At 37.5% G+C, this 15,411-nt stretch overlaps 1 protein-coding gene across 1 annotated transcript in view; it reads left to right on the forward strand.

The window, feature by feature from the left end:
• The window catches only part of TTC27 (tetratricopeptide repeat domain 27), a 197,595-nt gene that overhangs the window by 157,911 nt on the left and 24,273 nt on the right, over nt 1–15,411 (forward strand). The window contains exon 16 of the mRNA XM_003926820.2: nt 1,639–1,804. Within this exon, the coding sequence (XP_003926869.1) occupies nt 1,639–1,804 (166 nt within the window). The remainder of the gene's footprint in view (nt 1–1,638; nt 1,805–15,411) is intronic.

The following is a 15,411-nucleotide window of genomic DNA, read 5'->3' on the forward strand; positions in this document are numbered from 1 at the left end:
CAGTTATTTTCACTCAGCACTTTAAAAGTAATATTCTCTTGTCTTCTGTAGTCTTACTGCTGATGAAATAAATACTGTCATTTCTTTGTAGATATTAGGAATATGTTTCCTAAATTTCACACAGTATTTCTAGATATTGGTTTGTCTTCATAATACTCAGTATGTGAAATATACTTTTGGTAATAGAATTTAGATCTCTGTTCATTTCTGGAGAATTCTCAGCTTTTTGATATAAAGAATCCTGCCATGCTCTGCATTTGTTTACTGTAGAATGTCTATCAGATATATAAGTCTTACCTCTTATTCTTCCCTCTGTCTCTTTCCAGCTGTTTTATTTTTTAATTCAAATTCTGTATGAACTCCTCAGTATTATATTCCAATTCATCAGTTTCTCAACTATATGTGCAGTGTAGTTTTTGTTAGTTATTGAGGTTTTTTTTGTTGTTGTTTTAATGCCTCTTTCAATACTGACATTTCCAGTTAGTTTTTATTCACATCTCCTTGTTCTTATTTAATTTCTCCCTGTTTTTGTTTCACAATTTTCAGCTCCTTTTCAATATAAATTATTTCTTTGTCTCAGTATTCTAAACAAATTTATTTAAAGACTTGATAGATTGTTTCAGTTGTTCCTTAAACAATTTTTAAACATTTTTTTCACTCCTCCCTCTCCTCCTCAAAATATTTATTTATTTATTTATCTATTTATTTGATGGAGTCTTGCTCTGCCACCCGAGCTGGAATGCAGGGTCATGATCTTGGCTCACTGCAACCTCTGCCTACCAGATTCAAGTGATTCTTGTGCGTCAAGCCTCTGAGTAGCTGGGATTGTAGGCACATGCCACCACACCCAACTAATTTTTTTTTTTTTTTTTTTTTTTTTGGTATTTTTTAGTAGAGATGGGGTTACACTGTATTGGCAAGGCTGATCTCGAACTTCTGACCTCAGGTGATCTACCCACCTCAGCCACTCAAATAGTGCTGGGATTGTAGGTGTGAGACACCCTACCTGGCCCCCTTAAAACTTTATCTTTAGTAAATTTATATCCTGTTGTTAGTTTTGGTGACTATAGGTTTTTTCCCACAGGGTGTAGAATTTTGGTTTGCAGCATTTTGGTTGCAGATTCATGACCGTGTTGTTTTGTTTGACCTCCTTGCCTCTGCTCCCTGTGCTACTGTCTGCACCTTTTGTCTGGCAGGTTTACAGTTGTACTTTTTTGGCCATTCTGACTCCAGGTTTGGAACTTGAGTGTGCCTTCTCTTGAGGTGATACCACGATTGATACCTAGTTATAAAATAATGTTCTTGTTTTCAGTAAATAGGAAAGGAGTATCTCTGTATGTATAAAATAATGTTCTTGTTTCCAGTAAATAGAAAAGGAGTATCTCTGTATGTATAAAATAATGTTCTTGTTTCCAGTAAATAGGAAAGGAGTATCTCTGTATGTATGCTACATATACCATAGGGTCTGTCATTGAATTTTGTAGGGAAGTTTGAGGTGGTTTTGTGTTGTTTCAATCTCTGATTCTTTTTATGTGACCAAATAAGAACTGATAGTCCACATTAGCATTTTGTGCATTTAGCTATATTCTAATAAAAAGGAGTTAATTATTGCTCTCTTTAAAATTTGACCTTCAATAGAGTAAAAGCTTTTAGAACTTTACAAGAAGCTCTCAAGTGTAACTATGAACACTGGCAAATTTGGGAAAACTACATCCTCACCAGCACTGACGTTGGGGAATTTTCAGAAGCCATTAAAGCGTATCACCGGCTCTTGGACTTACGTGACAAGTACAAAGATGTTCAGGTAGGATATTAATATTTTGTTATTTCAGTTTGTGTTTGATATTAATCCTTGATGATATGGTACAAATTATTTCCTTGAATATGCACAGGAAAATTTTGTTAAACACATGTAATATGTGAAAAGGGTATTTTTTTCTAGTTAAATATTCTTCATTATATGTAGAATTCTGGAATTCTAATTTCAAATTTGTATAGTCATAAACTGAATATTACTGTGACTCAGTTACAAAAATCTGATAGATATGTGGGTTACATATGTATAGTCACTTAGCAGAAACTAAATAGAACGCTGTGTTACTTATCACTTTGGGTATCTCAGTGTATTCTCTGACTTGTGGTAGTGGGAGTAACTCCTTGAGTTAATATAGCTCCTGCACGTGTATATATGGTTTTCTTTCTTTCTTTTTTTTTTTAGAGGGGGAGGTCCTTTCTAAATATTGTACGTTATACATCCATTATAGAAAGAAGGGACTTGAATTTTACAGCATAAAGATCACTTAAAACTAAATGAAGTCTGGGTATGGTGGCTCATGCCTGTAATGCCAACACTTTGGGAGGCCGAGGCAAGCGGATCACTTGAGGTCAGGAGTTCGAAACCAGCCTGGCCAGCATGGTGAAACCCCGTCTCTCCTAAAAGTCCAAATCTAGCCAGGCATAGTTGCAGGCACCTGTAATCCCAGCTTCTTGGGAGGCTGAGGCACAAGAATTGCTTGAACCCGGGAGATGGAGGTTGCAGTGAGCAGAGATTGTGCCACTGCACCCCAGCCTGGGTGACAGAGTGAAACTCTGTCTCAAATTAAATAAATAAATGGGTGACACAGTGAAACTCTATCTCAAAATTAAACAAACAAAACTGAGTGGAATGATAGCCAAGTAAATGGAGGGATAGCAGTTTTATATCCTAGAAAGGGTAGGTGCTCTAGTGAATCTGTTTGCACAGTCTCCTGACAGTCAGCAGTTGTACTGAAATCTTCCATTGAGACAGTTCCTCCTCTTCTACACTTAGTGCCTTGGCAAGGGCACTGATGAGACTCTGAACAGATCTCAATATATTGTGACCACTGAAGATAAGTGCATATCTCTTGTTTACTGCAACTGTGATTTTTAAGTTCTTTCTTTACTGGGAAAGTTTTCTGAAACCTGTTCCTAAAATCTCAAGGAGAATGTAAATCATTTATATTGATAGTATATTCTTTCTTACACTTGAAATAAATTCTTTTGTTTTCTTTCATGTTAAAAAAAAATGTACATGAAACATTCAAATCCAACACTCCTCATTTAGACATTGCTGCTGGCTCAATTCCAGCATTCTTTAGAATCACACACTTTCAGAGCAAAAAGGGACCTTAGCCGTCCTCTATGGCTAGGCTGAATAAGTTTACACACCTAGTCAGAAAGGAGTGTGAAGCTCCCCTCCTTCCTGGTAAGCTAGATGGAGGATTCTTCAAGCTGTTAGTCTGTTTTTCTATCCTCTTGGTATTGCTTCGCTATGTCATCTCTTCCTTAATTGTCTTAGAATTGGCTTCCTTGGTCAGTCTGATCCCATTAATCTTCTGTCATCTGCCTCTATTTCCTAACTGATCTTCTTTTCTTTCTGTTGTGAGTGAGATTTCCTCTCTAAATCTATACTTTAACCACAGTAATCTCCTTCATTTCTGCTAAGGATTAGTAACAACTGGCTCACCAGGTTGACTTTTTGGATCCTGAGAAAATCCTGATCATCCTTTCATGCTTGGCACCAGTAGGAGTTATTTTATATAAGGTACCCAGATAGGTCTAGGCCTCTATCCTCCAATAAGAGACAGACTTATGATACGTACTCATGAAAGCAAGGGGCTTTTCTATTTGCTCTTTTATTCTCCTTCGCTTCCCAAGGCACATAGAGCAGGCCAAAGTGGTGTGTGGTAAAATAACAATAATTAATGTTTATTGAGGGCTTGCTGTGTGTCTGAAACTATCCTAAGAACTTCACATGTATTAGCTCATTTACTTCTCACCACAGCTGTGGGGATAGGTTTATACTATCATTATAAGCTATATCTGACTCTGGATGGATGAATGGATGGATGGATGGATGGATGGATGGATGGATGGATGGATGGATGGGTAGATGGATCTCCCCACCCACTTGTAAGGAAACTTATAATATTAGACAAAGTAACTGTTCAAAGATTGTTTGGTAAAGCTGTTACTTGTATATTATTAAGAGTTATAAAGTCATCAAAATAATACTGATTTTAGTTGACTTAGATGAATTAAGTATGGCAAATCTTGCTAACTCATGTATTCTAAAAGAAAGGCAAGAAAAAATGAAGCAGAAGCAGGTACAATAGCTGAAAAGGCATTGAACAATTTTATTTAAATTTCCTTTTTCTTACCATCCCCACCACCCCCCGATTAGGAGTCTCATTCTCTCTCAGGATGAAAAACATTCTTGCTAATGTGTAGATAATACTTCTGTATTTGAATATCTGTAAATGTATGAGAAGAGAGGTGATATTTACAATAATCTATTGGTAGTAACAGTGGTATTATAGATACTAAAGGACATAATTTTGGTAAAAATAACCTGAGTATATAGATAGTTGATTCTCATAAAACTTTCAGTTGTGATTTGCCATGTTGGATGCCAAATCAAAAGCATTGAAATTTTAAGAACATTTACTTAGACATCTTTCAGCCGGCTGGGCGCAGTGGCTTGCTCATACCTGTAATCCCAGCATTTTGGGAGGCCAAGGCAGGAAGATTGCTTGAGCTCAGCCCGGGTTTGAGACCAGCCTGGGCAACATTGCAAAATCCTTTCTCTACAAAAAATACAAAAAAATTTAGCTGGGCTTGGTGGTATGTGCTTGTAGCTACTCAGGAGCTGAGATGGGAGGATCCTTTGAGCCTGGAGAGGTTGAAGCTGCAGTGAGCCATGATCACACCACTATATTCTAGCCTGGGTGACAAAGCAAAACCCTGTCTCAAAAAAAAAAAAAAAAAGAGAGAGAAGTCTTTCAGTAACCTTCCCTAAGAAAGAATAAGGACCCAAGATGCAAAGAAATGCATTTGAGCATTTTTCAGAAAAGAAAAAAAATCTAAATATATGTATTTTTCCTAGTATGAATTCAGATACCATGATTTAACTTTTATCTTAAATAGATATTTCAAACATATTTTAGTGGTCATAGTCATAGCTTTTTACTTCTCTATTCATGGGGAATTTTCAATAAAGCAAAATTAAGTTCTCATTCCAATTTAACATGTTGTAATCATGTACCTGTTTTTTCTATTTTATGGATATGGATTATTGCCATTAAAATGTTTTCATGTGTGTGTGTGTGTATGTGTGTGTGTTTAAATTCATGCTTATTTTAATAAGCGTGGGTAAATTAGCCTCAAATTTTTCTGTTTTTTCTCACTATTTGTAATTAAAGAATGAGTGACTATACTACCTTTATCGTTTTCTTTTTTGTTCTTATAATTTAATTAATATTTTAGTTGACAGATTCTAATTGTATATCTTTATGGAGTACAATGTGACATTTTTATGTGTGTGTGTGTGCGTATATATATATATATATATATATACGCACACACACAAGGTGGAATGATTAGATCAGGCTAATTAACATACCCATCACCTTGTTTACCTGTCTTTTTATGGTGAGATATTTGACATTTTATTCAGGTATTTTGAAATGTACAGTACGTTATTGTTGCCTGCAGTCACTGTGCTGTGCAGAAGATCTCAAACTTAATTCTCTGTCTGAAACTTTGTATCTTTTGCCCAACAATTCCCCATTTCCTCCCCACCCCACTTCCACCCTACCCTGACTCTGGTAATGATCATTCCTTTCTGTATAGTTTTTATTAGTATTATAGATATGCTACTGATTTTTGTATGTTAATTTTGTATCTAAATTTATTTAATCAGTTCTAATAGTTTTTACGTGGACTCTTTAGGGTTTTCTCTAAGATCATATTGTCAGCAAATAGGGACAGTTTCGCCTAGTCTTTGCCTATTAGAATATTTCATTTCTTTTTCTTGCCTAATTACTCTGTCTAGGACTTCTAGTACCATGTTGAAAAAAACCATTGTCCTAATTTTGACTAATATATAGATTGGTAAAACCCAGGAATGCTTTTCTATAGTAGCACTTATTTGTATTTCTTTCTAGATTATACATATTTTTATTCATCTATCATAAAACTGATTTTCTAAAAAAAAAAAACAAAAAAACTGATTTTCATGTTTCTACATAATTAGTTGCTGTTTTCCAGTTTTTGAGTATTGTAAATAATGTCATGCATATTCTTGCAAACAAATCCTCATAGATAGCCATATGTCTTTCCTCAAGGTAAATTCTACCATTGATTTGTTAGGATATTTTTCCTTTTCTTCATTTTTTCTTTTTCTGGATACCTTGGGCAACATTTTGGGAAAAGGATTTAAGTATTGCATTATTGACATTCATTTGCTGTTTATATGTGGAAGAGGAAGGAAAGGTGATTAACATATATTGAGTGCTTACTATGTTTCTGCCACTTAACACAGCCTATCTTTTATTGGGAATACAGTATGTGAAGTCAATACTAAACATTCTTCATTTAATAGTTGATTAATATGAGACCCAGAGAGCTTATATAACTTGAGCAGTCATTTGGCTGGTAGGAACCGAGGATAGAAATCACAGGTAGGCATATCTTACTTTTTTCTTTATGTCATGCCTTGAAGTCTGTGCGGAAGATTTATATCAAAAGCACATTTTCCTATCATGTTAATGTGCCTGTGAATGATATCTAATAAAGGTTTTTAAAAATTGAGATATGATTTGCAATAATAACCCAGGCATTGTGGCATGTGCCTACAGTCCCAGCTACTTAGGAGGCTACAACAGGAGGATTACTTAAGCCCAGGATTTCAAGGTTTCAGTGAGGTTTCATAGAACGACAAGGTTTCCCAGTCATTCTATGATCGTGTCACTGCACTACAGCCTGGGCAACAGAGCAAGACCCCATCTCAAAAGAATATAAAATAAGAAAATGAAAAATAATTTGCAGATAATTTTAACTACTATATATGCTTTTGCTTTTTTTTTTTTTTTTTTTTTTGTGTGACAGAGTTTCGCTCTTGTTACCCAGGCTGGAGTGCAATGGCACGATCTTGGCTTACCGCAACCTCCGCCTCCTGGGTTCAAGCAATTCTCCTGCCTCAGCCTCCCAAGTAGCTGGGACTACAGGCACGCACCACCATGCCCAGCTAATTTTTTTTTTGTATTTTTAGTAGAGACGGAGTTTCACTATGTTGACCAGGATGGTCTCGATCTCTTGACTTTGTGATCTACCCGCCTTGGCCTCCCAAAGTGCTGGGACTGCGCCTGGCCTCTATTATGTATTCTTATGTAATCACCACACCAAACAATTATGGACCATTTTCATTATTACAGAGAATTCTCTTAAACTTGTTTCCAGTCAGTTGAAACTCTACCTCTTCCCCCGATGAGGCAACTACTTTCTGATTTCTGTCTCCACAGTTCGGTTTGCTTTTTCTTGAATACCATAGAGATAGAATCTTACGATATATATTCTTGCATATTGAGGTTGTCCTTTGTGTGTATTTTTTTTGATGCTTTATTTGATGCTTTCTTTGGGGCAGGAGAAGATGGTGTTGATGTGCAGGGGGGCAAGTTGCCAATGAAACTGATGTCCTGGCACACTTGCTGTCTGTGCATTACCTGAAAGTAAAGAGAGAAGGAGGGAATGGATATATGTTGCACAAATTATAGCTTTGGAAAATAGGTATTCTCTCCATTTAACTGTTGTGGTATCTGAGGCTTAGCAAAGTGAATTAATAAGGTTGATTTCTTATAGCTAGCAAGCAATAAAGCTAAGGCTTGACATCTGGCCTATTTAATCTAAAACCCTTTCCACAATCCAAGAACTGTTATTTTTGCTTTTTGGTTTTTTTCTTAAGAACTAAAAAAGACAATGCTAAACTGCCTATCTTTCTCTGATAACTGGAGAAAGGTAACTGGTTTGGGGAAGCCAAGGGTCAGGGTTATCAGACCAGGAAACAGAGCAAGTACTTAGAGAGCTCCAAGTGGAGCAGGGAGTTAGCCAAGCGGGGGAGGTGGGAAATTGCTTCATTCCTGGCCTGGAGCCCTCCTGGAAGTTTTTGTAATGGGTCCTAAGGCAGTCCTACTCCTTCCTACTATGAGGACCTCCAGGAGTCAAAGGGCCAGTGCCTTGTGCTTTAGGTCAGACTTCGATGAGACTAGTCCAAGGAAGTCAAGGCTAGTGCTGGGGGTAGAGAATAGTTAATACATTTTGCTTTGTGGAGATTCTTCTACATTTATGTTGGAATTGCCACTCCTCTCTGTGAGAGGCCTTCAACTCTCTTCCCAGGCCAGTATTAGTTTCTCAGTCATTCTCTGCTTGCTGCATTCAGTAAGTGTGGTTCGAGATGGAGGTGAGAAATAGGGATGGGATGAAACAAAAGTTATTCTGTTACCTAAATGAAATAGACAAGTGAGTAAGGGATTTAAAGGCCAGTACATGAACTCAGTGGCATGGTATTGGTTTGGGAGGGATGTGAAGGACTATAGAGCTGTTTTTACTGATTAAAATGAAGTCTGTCACTTCATTTTACAAAGAATGTATACAAAGGTATACAAAGAATACCTCAATAAAATTATCAGCAGAATTATCATCATAAACTTCGGGGACCAGAAGGCAGTGGGCTGTTGTATTCTAAGTGCTAAAAAAATTAAAAACAAAAAACAAACAAACAAAACCTGTCAATCAAGAATCCTTTATCTGGCAAAACTGCCCTTCAAAAATGAGGGCGAAATTAAGACATTCCCAGATAAACAAAAGTTAAGGAAGTTCATTACCACTACTAGAACTGCCCTGCAAGAAGTGCTCAAGGGAGTCCTGCAGGGTGAAAAGACAAGACACGGAGACAGTAACTTAAACCTGTATGAAGAAATAAAAATCTCAATAAAGATAAGCACAAGAGCAGTTATAAAAGCTAATACTATTGTAACAATGTTTTTGGTTTTTGTTGTTGTTTGAGATGGAGTCTCACTATGTTGCCCAGGCTGGAGTGCAATGGTGGGATTTCGGCTTACTGCAACCTCTGCCTCCTAGGTTCAAGAAATTCTCCTGCCTCAGCCTCCCAAGTAGCTGGGATTACAGGCACCTGCCACCATGCCTGGCTAATTTTTTTATTTTTAGGAGAGACAGGTTTTCACCATGTTCGTCAGGCTACTCTTCAACTCCTGACCTCAGGTGATCCACCCACCTTGGCCTCCCAAAGTTCTGAGATTATAAGTGTGAGACACTGCATCCAGCCTGTTAACCTGTTACAATGTTTTTTAACTGTACTCTTAGGTTTCTACATGATTTAAGAGACTAATACATTTTTTAAAAATAGTTATTAATCTAAAAGCCAGTAGCATTGTAACTTTGGTTTGTAGCTCCATATTTTGTTTTCTGTGTAATTTAAGAGACTAGTGTATTAAACATACTAGTGTATGTTTTGGGGTACACCATTTATAAAGATGTAATTTAGTGACATCAACAACCAAAAGGGGTAAGAATAGCTCTGTTAGAGAAGCAGAAATTTTGTATGTTAAATGAATTTTATAGTAGACATGTATAGAACATCCTACCCAACAACAGCATACATATCTTCTCAAGTGCACATGGGACATTATCTAGGAGAGACAGTATGATAGATCATGAATTAAGTCTCAGATTAAAAAGATAGACGTGGCCAGGCGCGGTGGCTCAAGCCCGTAATCCCAGCACTTTGGGAGGCCGAGGTGGGTGGATCACAAGGTCGAGAGATCGAGACCAACCTGGTCAACATGGTGAAACCTCGTCTCTACTAAAAATACAAAAAATTAGCTGGGCATGGTGGCGCGTGCCTATAATCCCAGCTACTCAGGAGGCTGAGGCAGGAGAATTGCCTGAACCCAGGAGGCGGAGGTTACGGTGAGCCGAGATCGCGCCATTGCACTCCAGCCTGGGTAACAAGAGCGAAACTCCGTCTCAAAAAAAAAAAAAAGATAGACATCATACAAAGTATCCTCTCTGACTACCCCAGGATGAAAATTACAAATTAATAATAGAAGTAAAACTAGAAGGTTCATAAAATTGTGGAAAATAAACAATAATTCTTAATCAGTGGATCAAAAAAGAAATCACAAGAGAAATTAGAAAATGCTTAGAGATGAAAGAAAATGAAAATACAACATACCAAAACTTGTAGGACATAGTGAAAGCATTGCCAAGGGAAGAAATTTGTAACTCTAAATGCTTACATTAAAGCACAAGAAATATTTCAAGTCAGTAACTTAACTTTACAACTTAAAGAACAAACTAAACCCAAGGCTATCAGAAGGAAGAAAATAAGAATAAGGATTAGAATGGAGACAAATGAAATAGACAGTAGAAAAATAATAGAGAAAAAGCAGTGAAACCAAAAGTTAGGTCTTTGAAAAGATTAATAAAATGGACAAACCTTTAGATAGATGGACTAAGAAAAAAAAGAAGAGACTCAGATTACCAAAATCGGAAATGAAATTGGGAATATTACTACTGATTCTACAGAAATAAAAATATTATGAGAATATCGTGAACAAATGCGTGCCAACAAAGTGGATAGCCTAGATGAAATAGACAAATTCCTAGAAACACAAAACTTACCAAGACTAAATCATGAAGAAATAGGAAATCTGAATAGATTGGTTTTTTTGCAAAAAATAGAAAAACCTATCCTAAAATCCTGGATGACCCACACAACTTTTAAAAAGAATGACAAAGCTAGGGGACTCACACTTACTGATTTCAAGACTTACCACAAAACTGCAATAGTTAAAACAGTGTGGTTCTAGCATAAAGACAGATATATAAACCAATGGAATTGAATGAAGAACCCAGAAATCTCTGCTTATGTGGTCAAATGATTTTTTTTTTTTTTTTTTAAGAGACAGTGTCTTGGCCAGGCACTGTAGCCCACAGCTGTAATCCCAGCACTTTGGGAGGATGAGGTGGGCAGATCACCTGAGGTCAGGAGTTCGAGACCAGCCTGGCCAGTGTGGTAAAACCCTGTCTCTACAAAAAATTAAAAATATTAGCTTGGCATGGTGGTGCATGCCTGTAGTCCTAGCTGCTGGGGAGGCGGAGGAAGGAGAATCGCTTGAATCTGGGAGGCAGAGGTTGCAGTGAGCTGAGATTGTGCCACTGCACACTGTCCTAGGGGGCAGAGTGAGACTCTGTCTTGGGAGGGAAAAAAAAAGTATCTCACTCTCTTGAACAGGCTGGAGTGCAGTGGCATGATCATAGCTAAGCCATGCAACTTTGAACTCCCGGGATCAAGCAGTCCTCTTGCCTCAGCTTCCTAAGTAACTAGGACTACAGGAGCATGCCACCACATCTAACTAGTTTGTTTGTTTGTTTGTTTCTGTAAAGACGGTCTCTTGCTGTGTTGTCAAGATTGGTCTCCAACCTCTGGGCTCAAGCAGCTTGCCTACCCCTGCCTCCTAAAGTTCTGGAATTGCAGGCATGAGCTTCTGCACCCGACTCAAATAATTTTTGACAAGGGTGCCAAGACCATTCAGTGGGGAAAGGACAGTCTTTCAACAAATTGTCCTGGGAAAACTGCATACCCATATGCAAAAGAATAAAGTTGAACTCTTATCTAATACTGTATACAATAACTAACTCAAATGAATCAAGGACTTAAATTTAAGAGCTGCAACTATAAAACTCTTAGAAGAAAATATAGGGCAAAAGCTTAGTAACAGTGGATTTGGCAAAGATTTCTTGGATATGACAGCAAAAGCACAGGCAATAAAAGAAAAAATAGACAAATTGGACTTTGTGAAAATTTTAAAATTTTGTGCACCAAAAACAGTGTCGACACAGTAAAAAGGCAACTCACAGAATGGAAGAAAATATTTGCAAGTAGTGTATCTGATAAGGGAATAATATCCAGAATATATAGAGGACTCCTAAAATTGAAAAACAACAAAATCCCCCACCAAACAGCCCAAAATTTAAAAAATATGCAAAGGACTTGCATAGACATTTCTCCAGAGAAGATAAACACATGAACAATAAGCCCATGAAAAGATGCTCAACACCACTAATCATTAAGGAAATACAAATCAAATGAGATACCCCCTTAAACCCACTAGGATGGCTACTAGCAAATATTAAAACAATAAAATAGTAAGTGTTGATAAGGATATGGAGAAATTGGAATCCTTGTGTGCTGTTGGTGGGAATGTAAAACAGTACAGCTGCTGTGGAAAACAGTATGGTAGTTCCTTAAAAAATCAAAAATAGAGTTACCTTATGGTCCAGGATTTTACTTCTGAGTATATACCCCAAATAATTTAAAGCAGGATCTCAAAGAGGAATGTGTATACTTTCATAGCAGCATATTCACAATAGCTAAAATGTGGAAGCAACCCAAGTTTCCATCTGTAGATGAATGGATACACAAAATGTGGTACATACATAAAATGGAATTTACTCCATCTTGAAAAGGAAGGAAATTATGACATATGTTACAAAATGGATGGACCTGGAGGACATTTATGTTAAGTGAAGTAAACCATTCACAAAAAGACAAATACTGTATGATTCCACTTATATAAAGTACTTAGAGTAATCAAAATCATAGACACAGAAAATAGAATGGTCATTGGGGTTGAGGATAGGAAGAATGAGGAGTTATTGTTTAATGGGGTAGAGTTTCAGTTTTACAAGGTAAAAATAGTTATGGAGATGGATGCTGGTCATGGTTGTACAACATTATAAATGCATTTAATACTGTTGAACTGTACATTTAAATGATTAAGATTCTAAGTTGTATGTAATGTGTATTTTATGAAAATGAGAAAGAGTAGAAAAAAATCTAAACATCAAGGTCTGAAAATTTTATTCAGATTAGTTTATGATACACCAAACAAAACTCCAGATAGACTAGATCTATGCTAAATATTTTTTGATCTCATAGAAAAATTAGGAATAGGGAATAGAAGTAGATACTCATGAAAGTTCTTGAACTCTGGAGCAGTAAAAGAAAGCAGGAAGGAATTTTTATGACCGCATTAAAAAAATATTTGACAAGATATTTGTAACAAATAGGAAAGATAAAAAAGCTAATAATATCTTTATAATATAGAGTTAACATCTGCTACAGGAATGAAATGGAACAGAAAAGAGAATTCAGCAACAGAAACAGATTCAAGCAGGAATGAAAATTTAGTATGTAATAATGATGGCATTTTAAATCTGTGAGATAAAAATAGGATATGTAATATGTATTGAAATAGTTGGCCAAACGTTTAGGACCAAAAGCTTGAAACCAATGTAAATTTACTTAAATAAAATATTTAAATTGGAATTTCTTGAGAAGTAGAATGTTTTAGGGAAGAACACGTACTTTGGAGTTAGGCAGCCCATTTCTGCCAGTCACTGGCTGTGTCACCTTGCCACCTGGGGCAAATTAACCATTTTGTGCCTCAGTTTCATAAAATGAGGATGATAGCAATACCTGCCTAGTAGGATTCTTGTGAGAATTAAATGAATTAATAGACTATTAAGAGGAGTGAGTGAGTTAACATATGTAAAGGGCTGGGAACAGTGCCCAGCAGATACAAGTGCTGTTTTTTTGTTTTCTTGAGACAGAGTTTTGTTCTGTCACCCAGGCTGGAGTGCAGTGGCATGATCTCAACTTGCTGCAACCTCTGCCTCCTATGTTCAAGTGATTCTCCTGCCTCAGCCTCCCGAGCAGCTGGGATTACAGGTGCAAACCACCAGGCCTGGCTAATTTTTTGTATCTTTAGTAGAGATGGGGTTTCACCATGTTGGCCAGTCTGGTCTTGAACTCCTGACCTCATGATCTGCCCGCCTCAGCCTCCCAAAGTGCTGGGATTACAGGCATGAGCCACCGTACCCGGCTCTTTATTTTTATTCTTTATTATTTTTTTGAGATGGAGCCTCACTCTGTCACCCAGACTGGAATGCAGTGGCACAATCTCAGCTCACTGCAACCTTCGCCACCTGGGTTTAAGCAATTCTCCTGCCTCAGCCTCCCAAGTAGCTGAGATTACAGGCATGCGCCCCTACACCTGACTAATTTTTGTATTTTGTTTTAGTAGAGACGGGGTTTCACCATGTTGGCCAGGATGGTCTCAAACTTCTGACCTCAAGTGACCCAACTGCCTTGGCCTCCCAAAGTGCTGGGATTACAGGCGTGAGCCAGAGCACCTGGCCACAAACACTGTTAAATGTAGCTGCTCTCATCATCATCGTCATTATCATTGAAAAAGCGAAACCATAAAAGCACTAAAAGTATGGCAAATATTTGTATTGGCTTGGTGATGAAGAAAATACTTTTTATAATGACAAAAATCCATACTTCATTAAGGAAGAGATCAAGAGATTTGATATTAAAACTTATGCACGTGCAAAAATAAGGCTTCTGACCAGTGAATGTGTTATTGTAGGCCCCCAGCCGTAAGGGTAGGCTGTGACAGTGACATTCATGTTTATTGCTTTCTGAACTAAAACCGTAAAATGATTTTGAGAAGCCAGAAGAGTGTCCTGGGAAGAGTTTTTCTTAGTGTTTTAACTGTCTTAGTCTTTCCACTTAAAAATGCAGTGTTAGTTTTCTAGGGCTACAATAACAAATGACCACATACTTGCTGCCTTAAAACAACAGAAGTTTGTTCTCCCCACTGAGTTCTAGAGAACAGAAGTCAAGTTTTAATCAAGGTGTTGACTTGGCCATGTTCTTCTGCAGACACTAGGGAAGAGTCTTTCTGTGCCTCTTCAGGTTCTTGGCGTTCCTCAGCTATGGCAGCCTAACTCCAATCACTGCCTCCATTTTCACCTCCTCTCCTCTGTGTGTTCTCTTCTTATGAGGAAGAAGTCATTGGAATTAGGCTAACCCTAGTCCAGAATGACAACTCCCCTTAACTAGTTACATTGCAAAGACCCTATTTCAGGTTACATTCTGAGGTTCTGGGTGCACATGAATTTTGGGGGAATGTTACTCAGCCCACCACAACTTTTGTACTCTATTTCAGGGAGAAAACAGTTGTAGCAGTAGCATTGAGAATAGTGGTGTTCATAAAGACAAGGGAGTAGATCCGATACCTCACTGGGAGCTGTTAGTGGTAGCAGAGGTGACAGGCACAGAGGCCCACCAAGGGAAGACCAGAAAGACCTCAACCACTCCTATGAAAGTCTTGCCTTTAGTGAACACCACCAGATGTTTGAAGATCTGGAAGTGACAAAAGAGCTGATGAGACTAGGAAGGGGGTTGATGGAAAACTAATAAAACTTTTCAAAAGAGACACAAACTTAGTCATATACAATATTGGGAGATAAGACTGGAATCCCAAGTTATGTTAAATGAATTAGGATTTCTGAGGCGTTTCTGTTGTTAGTCTTCAGCAGATTGTCACATTCCCTGACATACTATGAAAGAATTTGTGTATACAGATATGTGCATACTAGGAAGAGGATGAAAAACTCTCATTAGATCCACAAGGGTGTCCAGAACCCCAAGAGGGGAAAACAAAATGGAGATTAAAGAAT

Source organism: Saimiri boliviensis, chromosome 1 (genome assembly GCF_048565385.1).
Source record: "Saimiri boliviensis isolate mSaiBol1 chromosome 1, mSaiBol1.pri, whole genome shotgun sequence".
NCBI lineage: Eukaryota > Metazoa > Chordata > Mammalia > Primates > Cebidae > Saimiri > Saimiri boliviensis.